This window comes from Apostichopus japonicus, chromosome 8 (assembly GCF_037975245.1).
Source record: "Apostichopus japonicus isolate 1M-3 chromosome 8, ASM3797524v1, whole genome shotgun sequence".
Lineage (NCBI taxonomy): Eukaryota > Metazoa > Echinodermata > Holothuroidea > Aspidochirotida > Stichopodidae > Apostichopus > Apostichopus japonicus.
The window spans coordinates 25,540,641-25,561,242 of NC_092568.1; the positions used below are offsets into that span (position 1 = coordinate 25,540,641).

A 20,602-nucleotide genomic window follows, 5' to 3' on the forward strand; every position below is an offset into this window, starting at 1 on the left:
ACAACGTGAATGTTACTTCCATGCAGTAGACTGCAGTGTATATACGCGCGCATCAGTTGTTAGGTTCGATTTAAGCCCTCATATTTGCTGATTGAGTCTTGACAAACAATTCTCTGCCTCTTCATATTAATAAGTTACGTTATCTGTTCAGGTCATACCTTCTTCACCGATCAAGACGTCAGTGATGTTGGTATGAGAAAGTCATGTCATTATTATATGAAGTAATTATGCGAATATCATGTACAGACAAATAGCCTATACACAACACTATACACTGTTCATTTATTTGATATGCTATACTGAAGACTCTCTGTGCTTATTTATAATGTAATAACCATATAATACAATGTGTGGGATATCGTAACATATTAGACACCACTGCAGGTCACTGGTGCAGTTCTGGAATCTATAAATGTTTTTCAATCGAGCTCATAAATTGTCACCAAAAGTATAGTATCTGGGACAGTCCCGTTTTAACTTCCCAAGCAGCAGTATTGTCTACTAACTAAATGATTCAGAATTTACACGCTCAAAGCAAAAGAACCTATCGACAGGATAACTTTGCCTATACTTTCACGGAAGTAAATTGATAATTTCATAAGAGTATGTCACGGGATGGACCGCACCCTACAAACAGGCTATGCAAATTATCGAGGGCGTTATACAAAAATTCCAAATTGAGACGTTCAGCTGCAATAGCCTCTAGTGAGGGTGCAGTGACAAAAGATACACTCCCCTTAGAAATAATGGCTACAATCGGAATTGTTCCCATTTCTAACACAAGACAGCACCCCAAGCCCACTGGTCAACGCCACGCCAACCATTACTTTCACGTGGAACGCCGTCGTCAACGCATCATTGAAATTCAACGACGCAAAATACGTCATCGGTATTATGTGGCAAGTGTATACCATGCATGCAGAATCGGGTTGAATTCGGCCAGCATATACCTTTAAACCAGCAAGCTAAATTTAGAGCTTTATAGTGCCATATTGGAAAACAAACGCATGCGTTTTAGGTTATGTTTCTACAAAACGTTGTCGGCTTTCGAAGACGCCATCTTGTATATTTGCTATCAGTCCTATAATAATGTTACACGGAAACGCGTTGTATGTAAACATGATGTCCCTGTAATATGTTGTAAACATTGAAAAATAAAAATGCAGAGCTAAACAATATCAATATTGAGTGTTGAGTATAGAGACACAGCGCAATCAACACAGTGACGTAGACCTGTTTATGTTTAAAATGTACAGATGATGATCCTACATCCAATGTTATGTTATACGACCCCTTGACACAGATTATTTGACTAAGCCTCCACTGGATCAAGAGCAGAAAAACAAATCGTTTTCAAAAGCATGCAGGGAGTCTAAAAGCGAAATAAAATATGGTGTTATGTAAATGTTTCTTTCTATTTGTATGCAATAATCTTACGTGAATAGTTATAAACTTCCTTTTGGAAGAGATAAAGTACTCTGTTTTTGTCGCTATACTGTCAGATTTTAAAGTAAAGATGTGATTGTGTTCGAAAGAAGAAGTGTAATTAATACGTTTAGTTATTACGTATTGAAAGTTCAAAGTGATGTACCTCCCTATCATATATCTAGAAACGACACAACGTGATCGGAGCCTTGCGAGGAAACTCATCTCTTTGCAAATATTCAGAGGATTGACAACGTTTAACTCCGCTTGATCAGGTCAAAGGTAAGAAAACTCTTTTAAATTTTGAAGTATTTACTCAATTTGAAAGACTAGATATTAAGTTCACGCTCCCCCCCCCCCCCAAAAAAAAAAACAACTTGTACTTTAGTGTCCCTTCCTCTTTGTAATTTCTAAAGTTTTCGACAGAATGGTTAAATATTGGAGCGTCGACGACTATGTTGAATGATTCAATTTGTCGAGTACAGCGACGGTCCCCAAACTCTATGAAGCCACACAAAAGGGAGAAACAAACACTTTCGGTGGGTCGCGGGATTTTCCAGACCATCGATTCTAAGGGTTGCGGCTCTGGTAGGGCGTGGTTCAGTCCTCAGAAGATAGTAGGTCGTGGAACTAACAAATTGCGGATATCTCGAGCACAATCTTTTAGGCAATCCTGTGCTCGCATGGTTCAAATTCTCTTCTAGGTCAATCACTTATTGTTGTTTTTGATTTCCAGCTACCTGAGGCAAAATGAATCTATTGGGTGGTAATGGCGTATGTATGTGCATATGTGTGCGTGTGTGTATATAGGCTACGTGTGTATACTTTGTATGTGACACACTGGCTTGTAAATACGAAAAACAATATAGAACTACTTGGTAAGGGAATCCATCTTAGTGAACACAAATTCCCCATCGTTTTTGGCAAAGGTCAGCAGAGGTCAAACTTTGAATTTAAAACCTTTGGCAACACATGAACTCCAATACTAAAGCTTACATATGTCAATTCAACTAGCTTAATTCAAGAACTGTCGTCTCTTTTTTGTGGATGTCAAAGGTCATGAAACCAGCGGTCAAAGTCCTTCGTTTGAACTATAGACACATGATAACTAAAAACACAGAGCGGGATAAAAAACGAAACTGCAAGAAACTTGTAGATAACGATGGCCAAACCTTGACAGCCTTGTTGACTTCCTGGTTAAAAATTAGAGCAGTGTTTTGTTCAAAAGGAGGAGGACATTTTGATCCTAATAAAATGTTCTTCTCCTATAGGACCGAAGCTTTACGCCCTCAATCGCATATATATGCTCATTTTATTCTTCAGTAAACCAGCTTTATAATTAGGCCCCCGATTTGTTGTTCTGTTTTGTTTGAGGGTTTATCTTCTCACAGTATTAGAAGCAACTGCTTTGACTGTGTAACAAACTAACCGGATGACGTGTGATGAAGAGTGTCGCATGGGCGGAGAGGGGGATATGCCCGGAGAAAGGTGTAAGAGTTACACAACTCCTCGGCCCCGCGTCAATTTGATGCTCCCGTGGAATAGAGAAGAATGTAATGTCATGTTCATGGTATACATTTGAGAAATGGAAGACTGAAACAGAAAGTTAGAAGGCCTTGTGATTCCTTACCATAAAGTTTTAACTTACATTCACCTGATAAGTAACTGGTGAAAGAGTTATCAAAGTACAAGTCAGAACCAAAACTTCAGAGAGTGTCAGATCTCTTGACAGTTACAGAAGTATTTGCAACAGTTGTGGCAGGCGCGTAGCCAAGGGGGGGGGGGGAGGAGGCGACCGCCCCCCCCACCTTGAGCATATTTTTTTTTTGTATATTTTTATGATATCGCTAGTAATTTCAAGCTTAGATGCCACTTACAAGGCCTGAGACGTGCCATTAACAGCGATCTGGGAGGCATTTTCAGCCAAAACTTTCTTGAACGCGTAGCGCCAACTTATGGTGGCGCTACGCTTAGATAGTTTTCAATGCAGAATCTACGGCTCTGATAGTTTGCCTACAGGTTCGCCCCTCCCTTGGCAAATTCCTGGCTACGCGCCTGACTTGTGGACACCAATCAATAACTGGACAGTTCTGCAAACTATACATCCTATGCCAAATTTTACAAATACCCAGCATAACAGTTAGTCATCATGTGTGGATATCTCACATAGATACAATGTGAAACCATCAATGTGCTCTTTAACAAATTGAACTGAAAACAAAAAAATCAATTCCGTCACCAACCCATTTAACATCTCACAGGAATCAATGAACCCTTCACGACTTTATCTAATTTTCTTTCCAAATATTTGACAACTTTCCTACAACTTCACTTTCTCTAAGAAAACGAAAACACAGATAAATGGGCAGATTCGGACCAGCGCTTCAAGTGATAACCTTTGACCTGTGGAGGGCGTTGTGGTCAAGTGGTTAAGGCAGTGGACTTGTGATCTAAGGATTACAGATTCGAGCCCTGGCCAGATCATTGCGTTGTGTCCTTGGGCAAGGCGCTTTATCTCCATTGCCTCTCTTCACCCAGGTGTATAAATGGGGACCTGCGAGGTAACTTGTAAATATAGTTGCGTGCGCCGGTTTGTGGCTGCACCCTATGGGAAGTCCCCCGGGGGACACGTGGTTGTGGTGCACTGTGGTGCCCCAGGAGAGATTGATTGAATTGTGCACACTTTGGTGTGTGGGTGTGACAAGTTACCAATGACCAGGGGTTAAGTTGTAAAGTCGTGTGAGGAGGCATTAGCCTCATACAAGACTGTAAACCTTCAACTTTTTTTTTTAACCTTTCCTTTCCAAACGTATTTCATGATCGACTTGGTATGTAGTACTGAAGATTATACAAGGGCGTAGGAACCGGGGGGGCTGGGGGGGGGGGCGCCAGCCCCCCCAGTGAAAAATGTGGAGGGGCGGAAGTATCATTCCGCCCCCCCACTTCGCAAGTCAAAAAACCCCTTTTTCATTTCCAAATGAGTTAAAAAATCTCATTTGGAGCACCAAATTGCATCTAAGGCCAGGTGAAAATACAAAATTTAGTTTACAAAATGGAGTGGGTGTTGAAGTGTGCTATATTGCACCAAATTGCATCTGAGGCCACCTGGAAATGCAAAAAAATCCAAAGGGGAGGGGGGCACCCCCTCCCCTTAGACCCCTCCCCCAGGCCGGCCATCAGTCTTCAGCCCCCCCACTCAAAAGTAACTTCCTACGCCACTGAGATTATATCAGATCTTTTGTGCGGCATTATATACATTTTGTGCCTTCACAAACTGAAATTGAAAAACCTTTGTCTACTAACAATATACCAATAACAGATGTAATGGGCATCTATATACCAAGTATAACATACATCAATGATTTGACTACTGTTGATCTCAAATGACCTTTGACCTCATCCAAAGGCAATACAAACAGAGAATCCACAAAGAGTTCCCTACTCAGATTGGTCAAAGTTTGGCTAATTGAGTTATCGTTTTTCACAAGGTTTCAATAATGTTTTGACCACTGACGGTCTCATTTGACCTCCATCATCATCATCATCATCATCATCATCATCATCATCATCATCATCATCATCATCATCATCATCATCATCATCATCATCATCATCATCATCATCATCATCATCATCATCATCATCATCATCATCATCATCATCATCATCATCATCATCATCATCATCATCATCATCATCATCATCATCATCATCATCATCATCATCATCATCTATGACTAACAAACATGGTACTTATTAATGGACCTACGACCCATCTATGAGATTCAGCAAAGCTTAAGTTGTTGAGTAAGCTTGTTTACAAACTTTAGATATGCTGGTCACTGGTGACCTCAAATGACCTTTGACGACCACCAATAACAGAAGCAGCCGAGAACTCAATGAGGGGCGTCTATGCAATAAGTTGTAAATCAACGGTCAGAGTTTGTTATTTACTTTACTTTTCTTAATTCACAGTACAATTATATCATGGAACTGATGAAACTGCATATCATCATAGCACTGTTTGCGGTAGGATGGCAAGGTAAAGATTTTCGAATCTATGTCTCTTTACATTATGAATGCCAGTGCACACGATTGACAATATGTTTAAGTTATCAATCGAAATTTACCAAGGATTCCTTTATATTCAAGGTCGATAACGCTTGTTGGAGAGAGGACGTTGCCTAATATTTGATCATTTTCATCCTAATTATGAAGGCCTGTATCCTTTTAATTTACAAATTGTTCTTCTATTTAAACCGCCTCTCCCTACCCTTACATATCATCCTTTTCTTCTTGTAATTTCTGTTTAGCCGAGGCCTTAAACTGCGACAGCTACCTGAAAGTTAGATGTCCGTCTAATGAGAGCATCTGTGAAGACATGTTAACGAGCTCTAACTCGCCAGATGAAAGGAATGAAACTTGTCCCGAGAACGCCATTTCGTGCGTCAAAATAACTGCCACCGCTCGAAGTATGTATGTATGTATGTGTGTACGTATATGTATGTCAGTATGTATGTATGTGTGTGTTTGTATATATACATATATAAATATATAAATAAATAAATAAATAAATATATACATATACATATATATATTCATGAAATGGGAACCAAGAACAATATGGCACATTGACACATCATGGGGTATCTACCTACCAAATATGCCACAATGATTCAAATTGTGGTTGTTGAGATATGTATTTATACGTATTTACACACGCCAGCATAATTGCAAAGGTTACTGAGCCTTCGACATCGTAACTAAAACCGAAGCATGAGAGATTCCCGTACACGGAACCCAGCGTAAATACTAACCAGAATAAATAATGGCATTGTGGGACCGATGGCATTTTAAACAGTATATCAATTCAGCGTGTCTTATAACATAATTAAACAAATAGGAAAAAACAAAAGGAAAACAAAGCCGTTCTCCCTCATATCTACATTTCCAAGATCAAGGTAATATTAGGGTAAATAAAAAAATCCGGGGACTTCACCCCCTCCACCCAGAAAATGGTTAGGATACGCCCCTTTTTAGAGATCCTTCATTTTTATGCGGGATTCCTGGGACCTTTGGTGCTGCTGTGCAGTATGGAGAGGAAAACGTACCAACTTTTATAAAAATTACGTTACATTACGGTGTACTATGGGTACCATTGAGTTACATTACGGTGTACTATAGGTACCATTGAGATGGCACTAAGAGAGTTATTATTCCAAAGCAAACATAGTGAGTTTCATCCTGTTCTCATGATACGTGTTGTCATTATAGCCTATATTATTTCATTTATAACAGGCACGGCAGACATCAGAGTAACGGCACACTTTGAAGAGGCTAAATGCTCCTTGATTCTGGAAAAGATTACACCAGGTTGTTACACCAAGAAACAGCTTCCAGATGATGAAAGTTTAACAATTGATGAGACCCTTCAAAGTTTCAACCTAACACTGGAAAGTGTTGAAGTGTGTTACAATTGTGGGTATGGTCTATACGTTACAACGGCCATTATGTTACCGTTTCTTTTGTTACTGGGTAATTTGTAGTGTCCTATGGTATCGGTTTTGTTGTCAATTAAACAGCAAGTGAAGAAATAACAGGGAAAGGATGAAGGGCGTGGAAAAGGTGACATGGAGGAAGCGAGGAAGAGAGAGGAGGGGGGGGGGAGGGAAAGGTAAGAACAAGAGAGGGGGAAAGGTACGAACAAGGAAGGGATCGCATTGGTTAGTGGAGTAAATAGCAGAGGGGCAAGGGGATGGGAGACTAATTCAGATTTCGGGAACCCATCGATAAGAGGATTCAATATTACTGTTTACAAATACGAAAGCAAATATTTTTGTTACATAATTTTCACTTACTACAGGGACTGCCTACTGGGATGATTCTGATGGCAATTGAGCTATCAATAGAAGGGTCAACAGTGCAGAACGGGTCTTATATAGGTCACTACAATAATTGTGTTATTAGCAGGATTGAGGTCTTTCCGTTTGGAAATGTCTGTTGCAGAGATCATGTAAATGCCAAAATGACTTTTTCACTGAACCATTTGAAATTGAGGGTGTCAACCACCATCATTCACTTACCACTCTGATGACACAGTTGTTCTTCATAGTCTCCACCAAAATATCTTTAAGTTCCGAAACAGCATAGTTGAAGTACGAAATATGTCGAATTGAATTTGCAGAGGAATTAACAATAGCAATTGCTGAGAATTTGCCGGGGAGTTTGGAAGATGTTAGATGATGGGCACGTTTGGTTGATTTAGCTTATCATAGCAGTTTCATATAAATGTGAAACAGGAATCTACAAGAAGACTTTCCCCATTATGAATGCTAGTTGAGCTAGGAAGTAATATCTACTATACCTACATGCCAACTGCATCTTGTTTCATTGTCTTTGGTTTATACTGTGTGACAGTGAAAATTCCATGCAAGAACCACATTTTTTTCTCCTTCATATCTCATTTAAAAGTGGTAATTATGTAAACACTGTAAATTGGATATGACCCAAGCTCCCAGCATGTAGGTGCTGCTGTGCAACCATACTATTTAAATTCTTTTTTTAAAATTCCAAGAGCACCCTTTCCCTTTCAGTAGCCTCAAGTTACAAATTACTTACACACATTTGGATTTGGTGAATTTTGATGGGGAGCATGACTGAACATAAAGAATACACTACACGAGCGAGTATACCAATTTTTTACTTTTCTTTATTCTTTTGCAAGTGTTTCAAAAACACTTTTCATTTATAACACTCAGTAGTTACAATAAACTCCCTGTTCAACACATGGCTTACCTGGTTTGATGGATGTCATAATACCACAGGTCAGAAGAGATGTTAATGATCAGCCCTGCTAGGTCATAGGTCAAGATGAATCAGCCTGCCTGGCAAGCCGATTCATGTTCGTTGCACTTCCCCTTACCCCAAGATCAACAGTTATCTTGCTCATTGTTGATTTATTAAATGCATAAGTTAGTCCTTACAGCCAATGAAAGAGGACAGTCAAGTCATTCCCTTTGTCATAGGATTTAAGATAGATAATGTATCCCTTCTTCTCGAAACGAACAGGACTTTTTTTTAAATAATATATTCAAGTTTTGTGTCGTTCTTTTTCTGTTTAGAAAGGCACGCCAGTGAATTTAATTCATGAATGTTTCACAATCCAGGGTGGCTTTTACAAGTCAAAGAAGGGCTCTGCCTCCTCAGATTCTTAATTTTAGTTTAAAGCAAGTTTCTTTGTTGCTCGATGATTTGATGTGTTAAGTTAACTACTTTACCGCTGAGCGGTGCAATAAATTCTTTTTGTACTGCTGACATGAAACCTTATTTTGAGATGTGTCTCCTGATATTTAGTAAAGTTCTGTCACCCTTAAAGAAGATTAAAAGGTAACAGACCTCTACATTCACCAAACAGCCTTGTAAGTGTTTTGGTTTTTCAGGTCAGAAGAATGTTTTTCAACTTATTTGAAGACTTCGCCGTCGTACAGCTTTTTGCCGCCAAAATCTCCTTTCATGATGAAGTACTCTTCCACAAGTTTCTTGTCAGCCGCATCATCCACATTCAACTTCCTCCAATCGTACAAGTCGTATTCTCGTGTCCAGCCGTCGTCCAGCTGAAGAAGAAAAAACACGAGAAAGATATAGGTTAAAAACCTAAGATCGCCATCATTCAAAGGTCCAACAAAGGGCCAAAACCCACAGAAAAGGACAAAAAAAACAAAAACAAAAAGAGAGAAACTCCTCACCAGGGTTAACTTGCCTTTACATGCATAATACATATACAGCAGAGTTCCAAACTCTGCAGTTCTTAATATGTTATACTAAAGAAGGCCTTACTGCTAGTGCCACGGTATTTTCATAAAAATGTGTGCAGGGTTCATCTACATCAGGGTTGTCCAACCTTTTGCAGAGGAGGGCCACATGGAATGATTATGATGGAGGAGGGGGCCGCATGAACCCTACGCTCGATTTTTTGCCCTATGCCCAAGGCAACAAAATGTGAGCACTGCGCGCAGAGCGCACTGATTTATTTTCCTTCCTGATAAAACATGAATCAAGTCCAGCCGCCCCCCCCCCCCTCCGCTGAGAGAGTGTCACGCAAACTGCCCTGTATGTAGTTTTTTGGACTCAGAAGGTTCGAATGATTGATTATATAGCTTAAACTTGTTATCACTAGATCTGCTCACTAAAATTTCGCACCGTAGAGCATCTCTGGCAGGCCGGACGCAACCCTGCGGCGGGCCGGACTGTGGCCCGCAAGCCGTAGGTTGGACAACCCTGATCTACATAAAGTAATGTCAGATGGTGGTACCGTCTACCCCTGATTTCACATCTATTTCAGTGATCTTAAATACACTTGATTGCAACATCTGCTATGAGGTACATCTTTTCCTGGATGTCAAATCACACAGAATTGTTTGTATATAAACCAGTATAATTGAAATTCTCATGATTTTGTTACACCAGTTCCCTCTCTGTAGGTTTAACAGTTAACTATTATACTACAGGCTACAGTAAAACAGCGGTCCGCAATCTTTAAGGCCCATGACTGCAGATCTTCCATGACAAATGAGCCACAACCCACCAGAACCCATCCCTCAGAATCAATGCTCTGCAGAATGCATGAAAGCTTGGATCATGGACTTGATATAAACACAAGAACCCAATGGGCACTATGATTAATTTCTTAGTGGAATATTAAAGTTAGGGTGTTGTATGCCATCACCTAATATCATAATATTTATGCCCAGATGTACCAGCTGTTAACCAACAACTATGCACCAAACCTATGGCTACAATCTGACTTATGGTTGCAGAGTTATTGCAATGTAAAGAAAATGTTGGCCCAAATGGTCCCAGACATATTGGGCCCCAAGAATTCCAAAAGTGTATTTGAGGAGGAAATAAAATTGGGCACAACCGGCACTAAAATGGACCTGGAATCTTTTGGGCTCACATGGTCACAAAGCATGAAGGCCTACATGTACCATCTACTAACCTACAACTGCATACCAAGTTTGGCTACAATACGACTTACGATTGCAGAGTTATTGCAATGTAAAGAGTTTAACATCTGGCCCTATAACCTCATTCATATTCATAGGGTGTGCCCCAAAACCAATAGGGCACACCTTTTCACTACAATACATATACTTAGCAAGTATGATAAATACCAGTCACTCCGTTTTTGAGTTGTCACTGTGAGGATACACCTTGCTGGTAATTAAAATCAGTTATAATTTGTGCTTGCTCTAGCCCAATGAAGTACAATGACCAACTTTACAAGTATAAACTGTGAACTTTTTAAAGGTGGAATGAAATCAAAACAACTGGAAATCAACTGGATCATTTTGCAATAATGAAGTGTAGTGTCATACATATTGTCTCACTCCTGTGTCGAAAGACAATTTTGGAGCTTCGACCTTATCGATTAATCACCAACTTACTGGAAAGATGAGATCCTGCCCTTTCCATATCCACACACCGGAGAGAGTGCTATTTTTGTCCTCGCCAAAGATAAGCATAGTAGCAAATGAATGCTTATACATCTTGCCTAATCGTTGGTAAAATCCTGTGGAATATGACAACATTCAAATAGTATGGAGGGATGCAACAAGACCACAATCTTGTTTATTCTGGAAGTGTACAGTATGATGCTACTTGTGATAAAATAACAAAGTCACACCCCAACCCCCCCCCCCACCCCAAAAGCAAAAGGAACAAATAACTCAAAATTCTGTACTTTTCCCCCACCGTTTTGTTTAGCTTGCTTCATTTAGTTTCTAATACATATTTTGTGACAAAAGTGTGAAAACATGCCAGTCATAAATTAAAGTTTTAAAGCAATCCAATCTCCTGAAAAGGGCTTTCCGTTCGATGAGTTACTGATATTATGCTAAAAAATTTCCAGACAGTTTACTTGCAGACTCTGCTGCAAATGAGATTGCAGCAAACATCTTCAGACTTCTTCAGAGAACAAATCTTTGTAATATGTCTGTAGTTAGCAATGTATTCAGCCGTGCACAGAAGTCGATGAACGCTGCCGTATTTATTACTGCTGCTTTCCATTGCCATTGTATTAAACACACATCTGGATGCTGCAATAGTTTATTAATGAACAAGTCTACACAACATTGGATCATGCAAAGTGATACCTATCTTGGTATTCCTTTCGTCAAGGTGTCTCCTTAGTGTGAATCTACTGAAACCACACATGTTCGACGACCCCAAAGGGAAAGTTGGTCGTACGAAACAAAACTTTGGTCTCTCTTGGGCGATCCTTACAAGATCGCCCAGAAAAGTTGTTTTCCTTAAACTTTGCTTGTACATAGTTAAAGAAAATCTGACACCTGGACAATAAACAGGTACTCACCATTAATAAGGTTGCTTGTCATGAATAACATGTTGAGTTCATCTGCGTACTTGTATTCACAATACCAGACAGAGTAGTTCTCTTTGTCCAGATTCTCCCAAAGCCAAGGTAGGGCCTTTGTTGCCGTGTCTTCATTGGAATAAATTTTCTTCCATGCATCCAAAATAAATTTACTGTATAAATGTGAAGGAACAATGCATTAAACAACGACTAGAATGTGACATTCACAAAAACTGCACACTTTTAAATGACATACTTTCAAATTGAGTAGATCTGATGGAACCATTAATAGATGATGACTTTAAGGCATATTTTTTTAGTCTTGATATATCATCTGCAATCAATTTGATTTGTGGGGGGGGGGGGGGGGAGGGTGTAACGACTTGCTCGAAAATATAACCAAAATTTTTCGCACGTTCAACAACTGAATGTGCATATCACATAGGTATTCATCGGTTATTACATTGCCTGCCAATTAGATACAATCATTTATTACCCTTCCATATTGGTTAGAATAATTGGGGAAGTCGGTTCAATAATAATGAGAATAATAATATCAGTTTAAACATTGAAAAACACATTGCAAATTATATTTCTTTCAGTAGGTGCCCGAAAAATTCTCAGCATATTGCCCAAATTTTTCAAATATATTTGGTTGGGGGGAGGGGGGCTGCAGCCTCCCCCCAGCCTCCTACGCCTATGATCATCTGTCTAAAGAAAAGAGAAAGACTTTGAGTGTGCTGGTATTTCATTAGCTAATCTGGTTATCAAGATATTCAACTTTAAAATATGACAAATCTCTGGAATACTTCCTTTAAGGCTCAATTGACGATGACGTCGGTACCTAAGTGCAGACCGTAATTTTGAATGTCCATCACTGTTTTTTTTTTAAATCGTAACAATTTCATAACTAGTGCTTTTCACTACATATCAACACTGGTCAGAGGACTCTTGGATGACAACGATTTTGCGACACAATGTTAAACTTTTAATTGAGACTAAAAAAGTGTCTTATGTCTTTCTCTTGAGTTTTGAGTAGCAATGGTCTAAATGGCCTGTTAGACTGAGTAGTCCAGCCACTCTCACTGATGGGTTTCAGATGTCAAAAGCGCTATATCTCTCTTAACTATATACAATGTTATAGAAATACAACCACGACTGATAGCAGTGTTGATTAGCAGACTACAACAGATCAGAAATCATTATATGCCGACAGTCATGCTAAAGGAAGGCAAGATAAATAGAAAACAACCATTTAGAAAAATCATGTTTCAAAATGATTTGAAATGTTTTACAGTCTTGCACCAGAAGCGATGGAATTGATAAACGGTGTTACTTCTCTCATAATCTTTGATGAACCCCTATTTTACATATTCCTCTCAACCCTCAAACAATAGAAAAAAAAGTAGAGGTAGCAGAGCTACTCTCTCCTCCCACCCCCTATTCCCCCTCATCCTCCCCTCCCACAAACAAAGAACTCAAACATTCTTTTGATTTCACAATCCATGAAAACCATGAATTGTGTCACAACTCAATCATTAAAAAAGAAAGACTTTGGTCAAAGAGCATTTGTTCTGCTTTCTCAGTAGACTAGATAGCAGTCAAAGTAAATCAGACATGACACTTTGACCTCCTAATTCATGAATAACCAAGAATACCTCTCCTGGAGGTAGAAATGAATAATGACCATTATTAACAACCTCACCTTTGTGGGAAATCCGTGAAAGGTTCTACTTTCTTTGGTGGTGGAGGGACATCTGGAACGTCTGCATTCTCCTTCTTGGATTTCTTGCCTTTCTTCTCCTGTTTACCCTTTTCTGGTTTCTTATCTTTCTTGCCTCCACCAGACAATTCAGCGTACTTTGCAGCTGTGATGAGATGAACAAATAAAATTGAATCACTGCTGCTCAGTTTAGATGATAAATTGTTTTTTTTTATATTTTTTTTTATAGGGCAGCAGCTATTTGCAAAATAGAAAGAATGACAGTAATTTTTTTGGCAAAACTGAAACTGTTGACAATTTACTGCATTAGTGCATGTGGACAAAAGTTAGACTTGCTGTAGAAAAATAAATTTAAGAGAGAAACTTGTCAATGGTCAGATGCGTGCCAGTCTTGAGCCAGTTGCAAATTGAAGTTTCAACGATTAAAACCTTGTAAGGAATCTCTAAGATGGCTATCGTTGACTAGGACTTCACTTTACACATCTAGGAGAACAGAAATCATTCATTTCTGGCAAACGATAATTGGTGACCATACCTCAGAAACTCATAGTTTAATCCATTAATAGTCTTTAATTCGAGCAATGCTCGTTAGCTTTATTTAAGATGGCAATCAAATGCAAAAAAAATAGAAAGGAGAAAGAAATCTGAGTTAAAACCGCTCTTTCATCCAAGTTAATTCCAAACAGAATTTCTGATCCTTCCTCTAAGTAAACCATACTTCTACCAATGCTCACCGAACAAATTATATTTAGTAATTACATTAACTTGATACACAGAGAAAAAGTGCTTCCAATTCCAAGACTCCAAGCATCGGGTAAACCTTGCAGACTGTTTGTCAGCAGTACTTATGTATACAGAGGATAGGAGTTTAAACAGAAAGTAACACAGGCCAACTAAGGAGTAAATATGTGCCAGTAGTGAGTGGCATAGATGTTGTTCTCAGATTAATTACGCTGCTTACCATCAAACTGTGCTTGTTTGTTCGCCAGCTGAACTTGCCCCAGTACTTCTTTGAATTGTGGTTGGTTGACTAATGTAACAAAGTATCGATTGACATTGCCGTAGGGTTTACGGAAGGCTGGATCTAAGACCTGCGGGCAAAGTGAAGACAATTATCCAATCACTGCTGATTCTATAGAAATAAGCTGTAGTAAAAGCTTTTGCTTCCATATTGAAAGCTCACATCTAAGCCATTTCAGGTATATATTAAAATCACATTTCTTTTATGCTGCCAACCATCATCTCAGACCTAGAATTTCACAATTTTAGCCAGTAAATATTCTGAATTTTGAGGCACACAGTCAAGGTTAATCCAAGATGACGGTCTCAATGACCTCCAGATATTTCCCACATTGAATCATTTCAATACCCAATAACTTGATGAAAACTTCACAACAAAAGCAAAATAATTTATTAATACCAACAATAAAACAAATACATTTACATTCAACATCAATGATTATATATGATAGTAAAGGGACTTGATTTCACAATAAAATCATGAGATTTGTTGTAATTCATCTTGGCAGCTTCATTTAGTGTCTGACAACTGATGGCAATGTTATTATTATTTTTTTCTTCTTATTATTTTTTTTATTATTTTTTCTGATGGCAATGTCGTTATTGTTTATTTCACCTGTTTGTATAGTAGCAGTAGATTGCATGCCACGCTGATATCTGCCAGAGTGGCCCGTTCACCGACGAGGAAGGTTCGTGTCTTCAGGTATTCGTTCAGATAGTCAAATACTTTCTTGACTTGGGCCTTGGCTCGTTCAGTATTCTAAAAATTTGAAATGAACAAGTCAACATAGTTTGCATTTTGTCTTACTTGCAAAGTTGTAAAAAAAAGTCAGCTGAATACCATGCTCTTCTTAAATGGAATATTATATCATAGTTAAAACCAATAATCTATCAGAAGGTTTTTTTTCAGTGCTTTACAGCTAAATAAACATATATAGTGAAGGTTCCACGTCAATTACCTTGCACTTCATGTACTGTGATATGTGAATAAACAATTTGAACATTTCAGCTCACTGCTGATTTATATTTTGCCAATGCCGAAGAAATTATTTCCAATGCAAAAACACCATCAAATTGTCCCTGGATGATATAAACATCCGATAACTTTTAATGAAATATGAGGATCTAGATGCCAATGCTTGTAATGTCAGCATTATCTTTACAAACATAGCAATGATGGTACATTAATGGTACATAAAGATAAAATTCCAGCAAACTTCCAAGCCAATAGGAATTGCATAGTATGATCGTTAGCTGTGAAACAACCAATTTATACCAACAATTCTGTTACTAGAGGATACAACATTCCCCTACATTTACATGACCACACTGGTCACCTTAAATTGATTTACTAATAAACAAGCTTTTTATTTTGAACTTACAAGAGGTTCGAATAGCTTTTCCACATTGGCAAGGAGTAATTTATCCAGTATGGAATTTAAGTAACTAATTGATATGCTACTCAATATGCAAAAATTATATAGCATTTAATTACATAGATACATACAATTTTCAGCATTCATGATCAATATTCAAATTCCTAAAACCCATAAATGGTACACAAAATGTGAGCACTTAATTATTCCTCGAGTTATCATGCTAGAGATTACAATATTGGACATAAATGTTAATAAAACCTGCTTATGATGACTTTACGGATAGCAGCACACAATTTTACTTTTAGAATCTCTATCACGATACATTCCACATGATATACTTGACTACCCGTCATCTACAGCACACAAGGTTTAACCTTACCTGTTTGTTGAACTGCATCATCCCGAGGGTAGGGTACACCCATGTTGCTGCCGATGGAAGGATCTCGTTCTCTGCAAAGTGTACAAACTGTTGAACCAAAGCCTGGTCCTTTGCGGATGAGCCTCGAAGTTGTTCGTTACTTACTGAAATGTAAAATTCATTGCGATTGGCAAAAAATCGCTATGAATACTCCATGCTTCACTATACATTATATGTAAACACTTTAGTACTAGTAGTAGATACTACGGAGCCCACAGTATAGAATAAGAACCAAATCCCACCCCACCAAAAGAAGTAATTTCTAGATTCAAATTGTCATGAGATCCATGTTTCTTTTGGACCGGTTTAAGAAGAAAATGTTGCCTTGTAAGAGCAGTGCTTTAGATAACTGCTGTGGCTTAGCAGCTTCTGGCATATAAAATATTTGCAAGATATAGAACCCATTCTTCAAGGCAAATGGGTTTACGACCTAATCTCCTCATAATCATGTTTATCAATAACTGTCAGACAGTTAAATTTCTCTTTAGCTTCAAAACCAGAACTGGGATCTCAAAGGTCAAATATATTAGCATCAGTTTAGTTTATTTAAAAACCAAAATTTTTAAAATTTTCCACTGATGTACATCTTGTTTGTGATGAGGAATATATCACTATGGTAATACAGAAAAGCCTACAATTGTGAAACTGTTGCATTTCAGTTATCTCACAAAGGCAACTTTGAATGATGATCCTCTGATACTGAAAAGTGAATTTAGTAACATTAAATTTATTAGTTTTATTCTTACCATAGTAAGCAATAGCATTGCTCTCATAGAGAAGAGTCCCATCACTGCCTTCAAATGCCGGTACCTTTTCACAATAAGAAAACAAAGAACAAGTAAATCAACTACACTTTTAGGTCAATGCAGTACAAAGAAGTGTGCCCAGTCGATTTTGCCGGATGTAATTGTACTTTCTCCTTGTCATATTCCACGTAAATTATTAATATCCTAAAAAAGGACTTAGAGTCCAAGGTTAATATTCTTTAATTGATGCAGGGATGCTTGGATGTGGAAATCTCAGCCCAAGACTTGAACCTGAGAACGACCCAACAATGAGCTATTGTAACTTTTGTTCATGTTAATTTGTATATTAATGAAGTCCAAGGCTAATAGCCTTGTACAGGATATAAACTTGAACCACTGTTAGCAAGATGTGAAAAAATATTTCAGCTGTTATTCCATACTATAGCTCAATTATTAGACAATGGTTAGGCTTATTCCCAGACAACCTGTTGCAGAAGAGAATGGCCTCCTCACTAGTCAATAGGGTTGGGCGATATTTGCTTTTTAATGTCACGATAAATAGTTCAAAAATTATCGCGATATTTTGATAATTACGATAATTTTTTCTTGTTTTTAGTGTGTTCGCGAACACACTAAAAACAACTGCCGATTTCCCACCGGTGTTTTCGCGCAGCAAACACACCGAGCATAATGGCGTGGGGTTCAGGGCCCGCCTTAGAGCCCCGTTGGGGTCAAGGGGTGGAACCCCTTGTGGGGGTCCAGGGGCGAAGGCCCCCGGAAAAGTTAAGTATTTTTGCGTGTCTGGCGATAAAAAAATTCGCAATTGAGGATTCAAAATACTGACTAACTTTATGAATTTAAATTGTCACGAAACTGATGAAAGTTTTAATATGACAAGTTAGAGTAGCCATATTATGTGATAAAATGAAAAGAGAATTAATCTGTCTTACAATCTTTATAAAGTTTAACTTACAAAACTGTCGATATTATGAAACAAACTACGTTCGGCAAAGCCCCGTTTCTAGACTGCCTAACAATCAGTTTACAACTGCAGTGTTTAACCGTACTTAAATATCACGGTAGGCTACAATGTGCTTCAAATTTTCTCAGGTACCTTGCAAAACAAACCCCCTGTCTAACACCTGTTTGTTAACATTTTTGGCACGGTTCCAAAAAACTTTTTATGGAGTAAACTTTTTTGGCTCCACTCTAGAATTAATTAGGTCAGTCAGTAAAGGATCCGTAAAGTTATGCGAAATATTATCTTAGACGTTCAAGGAAAGTAGGTAAATATCCCCGTAACATTAAGGGAGGTAAAACACACCTCAAGCCAACCGACTCCTCCGCATGAACAAAACAATCTATTCCCCATGATACACGAGGCACAGTCTATACCATACAGACATAGCACGATATCAAGGCCCCAATAGCTACAGTATGGCCATCTTTATGAAAGTAAACCTTGTAATTCCATGTTTTCGGCCACCAGGCGTGATTAACTTAATGCGAAATATTGTTTCCATGTCCTTGTAGAAATCGTCAACTTCACAAAATACAATTAGTTGTGTTTTTGTTGTTACGTGGGATCCGTAACCGACGAAGTGGTTAGGCTATTTACTATACACTTAACTATGGTAGGATATTATTATTATTTTTTTTGGGAAATTCTAGAAAATACTTTCTTTTCCCCCGCTTTACACCAGATGTGGTCTTCTGGTTTATTCATAAATGGGTGTACTAGAGCCTTGTTTACATGACACTTGTTGCATTTAGCACGATATGCCAGTTTCGCGTGAATTTTTCGAAAGTATTTTGCTCGATCTTTCGTAAAATTAGAAAGGTGTACCAACTTACTTTTCGTACACAATTGGTAATTTCTCTACTGATTTTCAGAGTTTTGTTCTCTATACAGTCAATGATGTAAAGAACGGGTTTTTACAAAGTGCAAAAGTCAGTAAATGAAGTTGATAAAATATTTCTTTTCAACTTTCTTAACCATGGAATGCTAGAATAACATTTACACATAAAACGGAGAATTTTTTTTTCTACATCTATTTCAAATTTCTTTCACAAGAAATTATCGTCATTTGTTCAATCCTCAAAAAATATCGTCTTGAAAAAAAATTATCGCGATAATAATAATTTTCGATATATCGCCCAACCCTACTAGTCAATGCTCGTATAATCAATATGGAAGAACAATATGTGCATAGATAGCAGTAAGACTAGGTGTGACATATCATCATTCCTTCTGGTGTTTAAAAACCATATTGTTTTGGCATCAAATTTGTTTTGTCTGTGGAAAGACCTAACCACAGAGCTTAACTATCATCGCTTTCTAATGTTAAATATCCGTTGGAGGTTTTCAGCTTCACAACTTAAAGCTGTATTTATGAATCAACCATGCATCATGGCATATTCCATGTTGAGTGTAGCACTGTATCATGTGTGTATGGTGGCCTCATCTCAGGAGGCAAATATTGTAACCTAGCCTAGCCCTACAATATAATCTGGCCACAATACTGTCAAAGTTACTACCATTGATACCAACACTAGCCTGGTTAACAATGGCACTCTCGGTGTTAACGACACGTAGCTCATAATGCCGAAGCAAGTCTACATTCCTACTCCTACAGCTGGTAGTGGTAGTGCGATGGGGAACCATAATAAAATGTACTTAAGTTAAGGCCTAACGTTCAGTGTTAAGCCAGGTACTAATAATACTAGTCTAGACCTAGACAAGGTATAAGCCCAAGTCGTTTAGTGTGATAACCAATCACCTACCAATTATTTTCTAACTCACCTTTCCCAAAGGGAACTTTTTGAGGAAGTCGGCACTTTTGTTCGTTTCGCCAAGTTTAAATGCCGGTGGGTCTTGCACAACATCTATGTTGACGCCACTATACTTTGCAGCGATAAGTACTTTGGACGCCCGAACATTTTCAGGGTAGGTGTACAGCGTCTGTAAAGATGTAAGAGTAAAAAATAAAGGTAAAATCATACAGATTGACTTCTAATTAAGAATTAAACTCATAATTTACAACATTCACTGGTCCGATTAGATCGAAAAGGGGAGATTTTGGAGACATGACACGTGTACTTACACCAGAAGCCATGGTTGCTTGTGGGAAAGAGACCGAGCTATGCAGCTGGGTGAATAGAGGGCGTTTATCTGAATTACTTCGAGTGAGTCGCCTTCTGATGATAGTGCCATTATTGTTCGTTTCATTCCTGATTCACACGCTCTTGTTCCAGTTCTTTACAAAATGTATTCGTGACTCTTATATGCTCCTCTTCCCTTGTATGATACGTCCGTCATACGGTTTCTTTCCGACCAGATTTAAAGCTCATAACTTATTGGCCTCAAATGTTAGCTTGCTAAATTTATTGACAGTACGGTGTTCAAAAGTGCTATGGTAATGGTAATGCCTGTTAAAGTTAGGTCATGTCGGACCGTTATTCATTATTTGACTCTCTGGCTTATGGTGATGGCAATATTGATGACCATTCAGGGAGAAG

General features: G+C 38.3%; 2 protein-coding genes across 2 annotated transcripts; one reads left to right on the forward strand and one right to left on the reverse strand.

The window, feature by feature from the left end:
* Positions 1 to 1,565: 1,565 nt before the first annotated feature.
* On the forward strand, positions 1,566 to 8,502 carry LOC139971275 (uncharacterized). Its single transcript, XM_071977587.1, has 4 exons — positions 1,566 to 1,707; positions 5,401 to 5,467; positions 5,739 to 5,897; positions 6,724 to 8,502. Exons 2-4 carry the CDS (start codon positions 5,413 to 5,415, stop codon positions 6,969 to 6,971), a joined length of 462 nt encoding a protein of 153 aa, XP_071833688.1. The 5' UTR covers positions 1,566 to 1,707; positions 5,401 to 5,412; the 3' UTR covers positions 6,972 to 8,502.
* Positions 8,115 to 20,349, reverse strand: LOC139971274 (elongation factor 1-gamma-like). Its single transcript, XM_071977586.1, has 10 exons — positions 20,188 to 20,349; positions 19,887 to 20,045; positions 17,084 to 17,147; positions 16,299 to 16,441; positions 15,157 to 15,300; positions 14,482 to 14,611; positions 13,503 to 13,665; positions 11,798 to 11,970; positions 10,872 to 10,996; positions 8,115 to 9,038 (listed from the first exon to the last, which is right to left on the reverse strand). Exons 1-10 carry the CDS (start codon positions 20,197 to 20,199, stop codon positions 8,886 to 8,888), a joined length of 1,266 nt encoding a protein of 421 aa, XP_071833687.1. The 5' UTR covers positions 20,200 to 20,349; the 3' UTR covers positions 8,115 to 8,885.
* Between the last annotated feature and the right edge of the window lie 253 nt (positions 20,350 to 20,602).

What these genes read in the sequence shown, in the direction of transcription:
- LOC139971275 (XM_071977587.1), top strand. Translation starts at nt 5,413, where the DNA reads ATGGAACTGATGAAACTGCATATCATCATAGCACTGTTTGCGGTAGGA. An exon ending in GTTTGCGGTAGGATGGCAAG is followed by an intron (nt 5,468 to 5,738) that starts GTAAAGATTTTC and finishes ATTTCTGTTTAG; the next exon opens with CCGAGGCCTTAAACTGCGAC. An exon ending in AATAACTGCCACCGCTCGAA is followed by an intron (nt 5,898 to 6,723) that starts GTATGTATGTAT and finishes CATTTATAACAG; the next exon opens with GCACGGCAGACATCAGAGTA.
- LOC139971274 (XM_071977586.1), bottom strand. An exon ending in CAATGCTATTGCTTACTATG is followed by an intron (nt 16,442 to 17,083) that starts GTAAGAATAAAA and finishes TTTACATTTCAG; the next exon opens with TAAGTAACGAACAACTTCGA. An exon ending in TTCACGGATTTCCCACAAAG is followed by an intron (nt 11,971 to 13,502) that starts GTGAGGTTGTTA and finishes ACATTTATACAG; the next exon opens with TAAATTTATTTTGGATGCAT.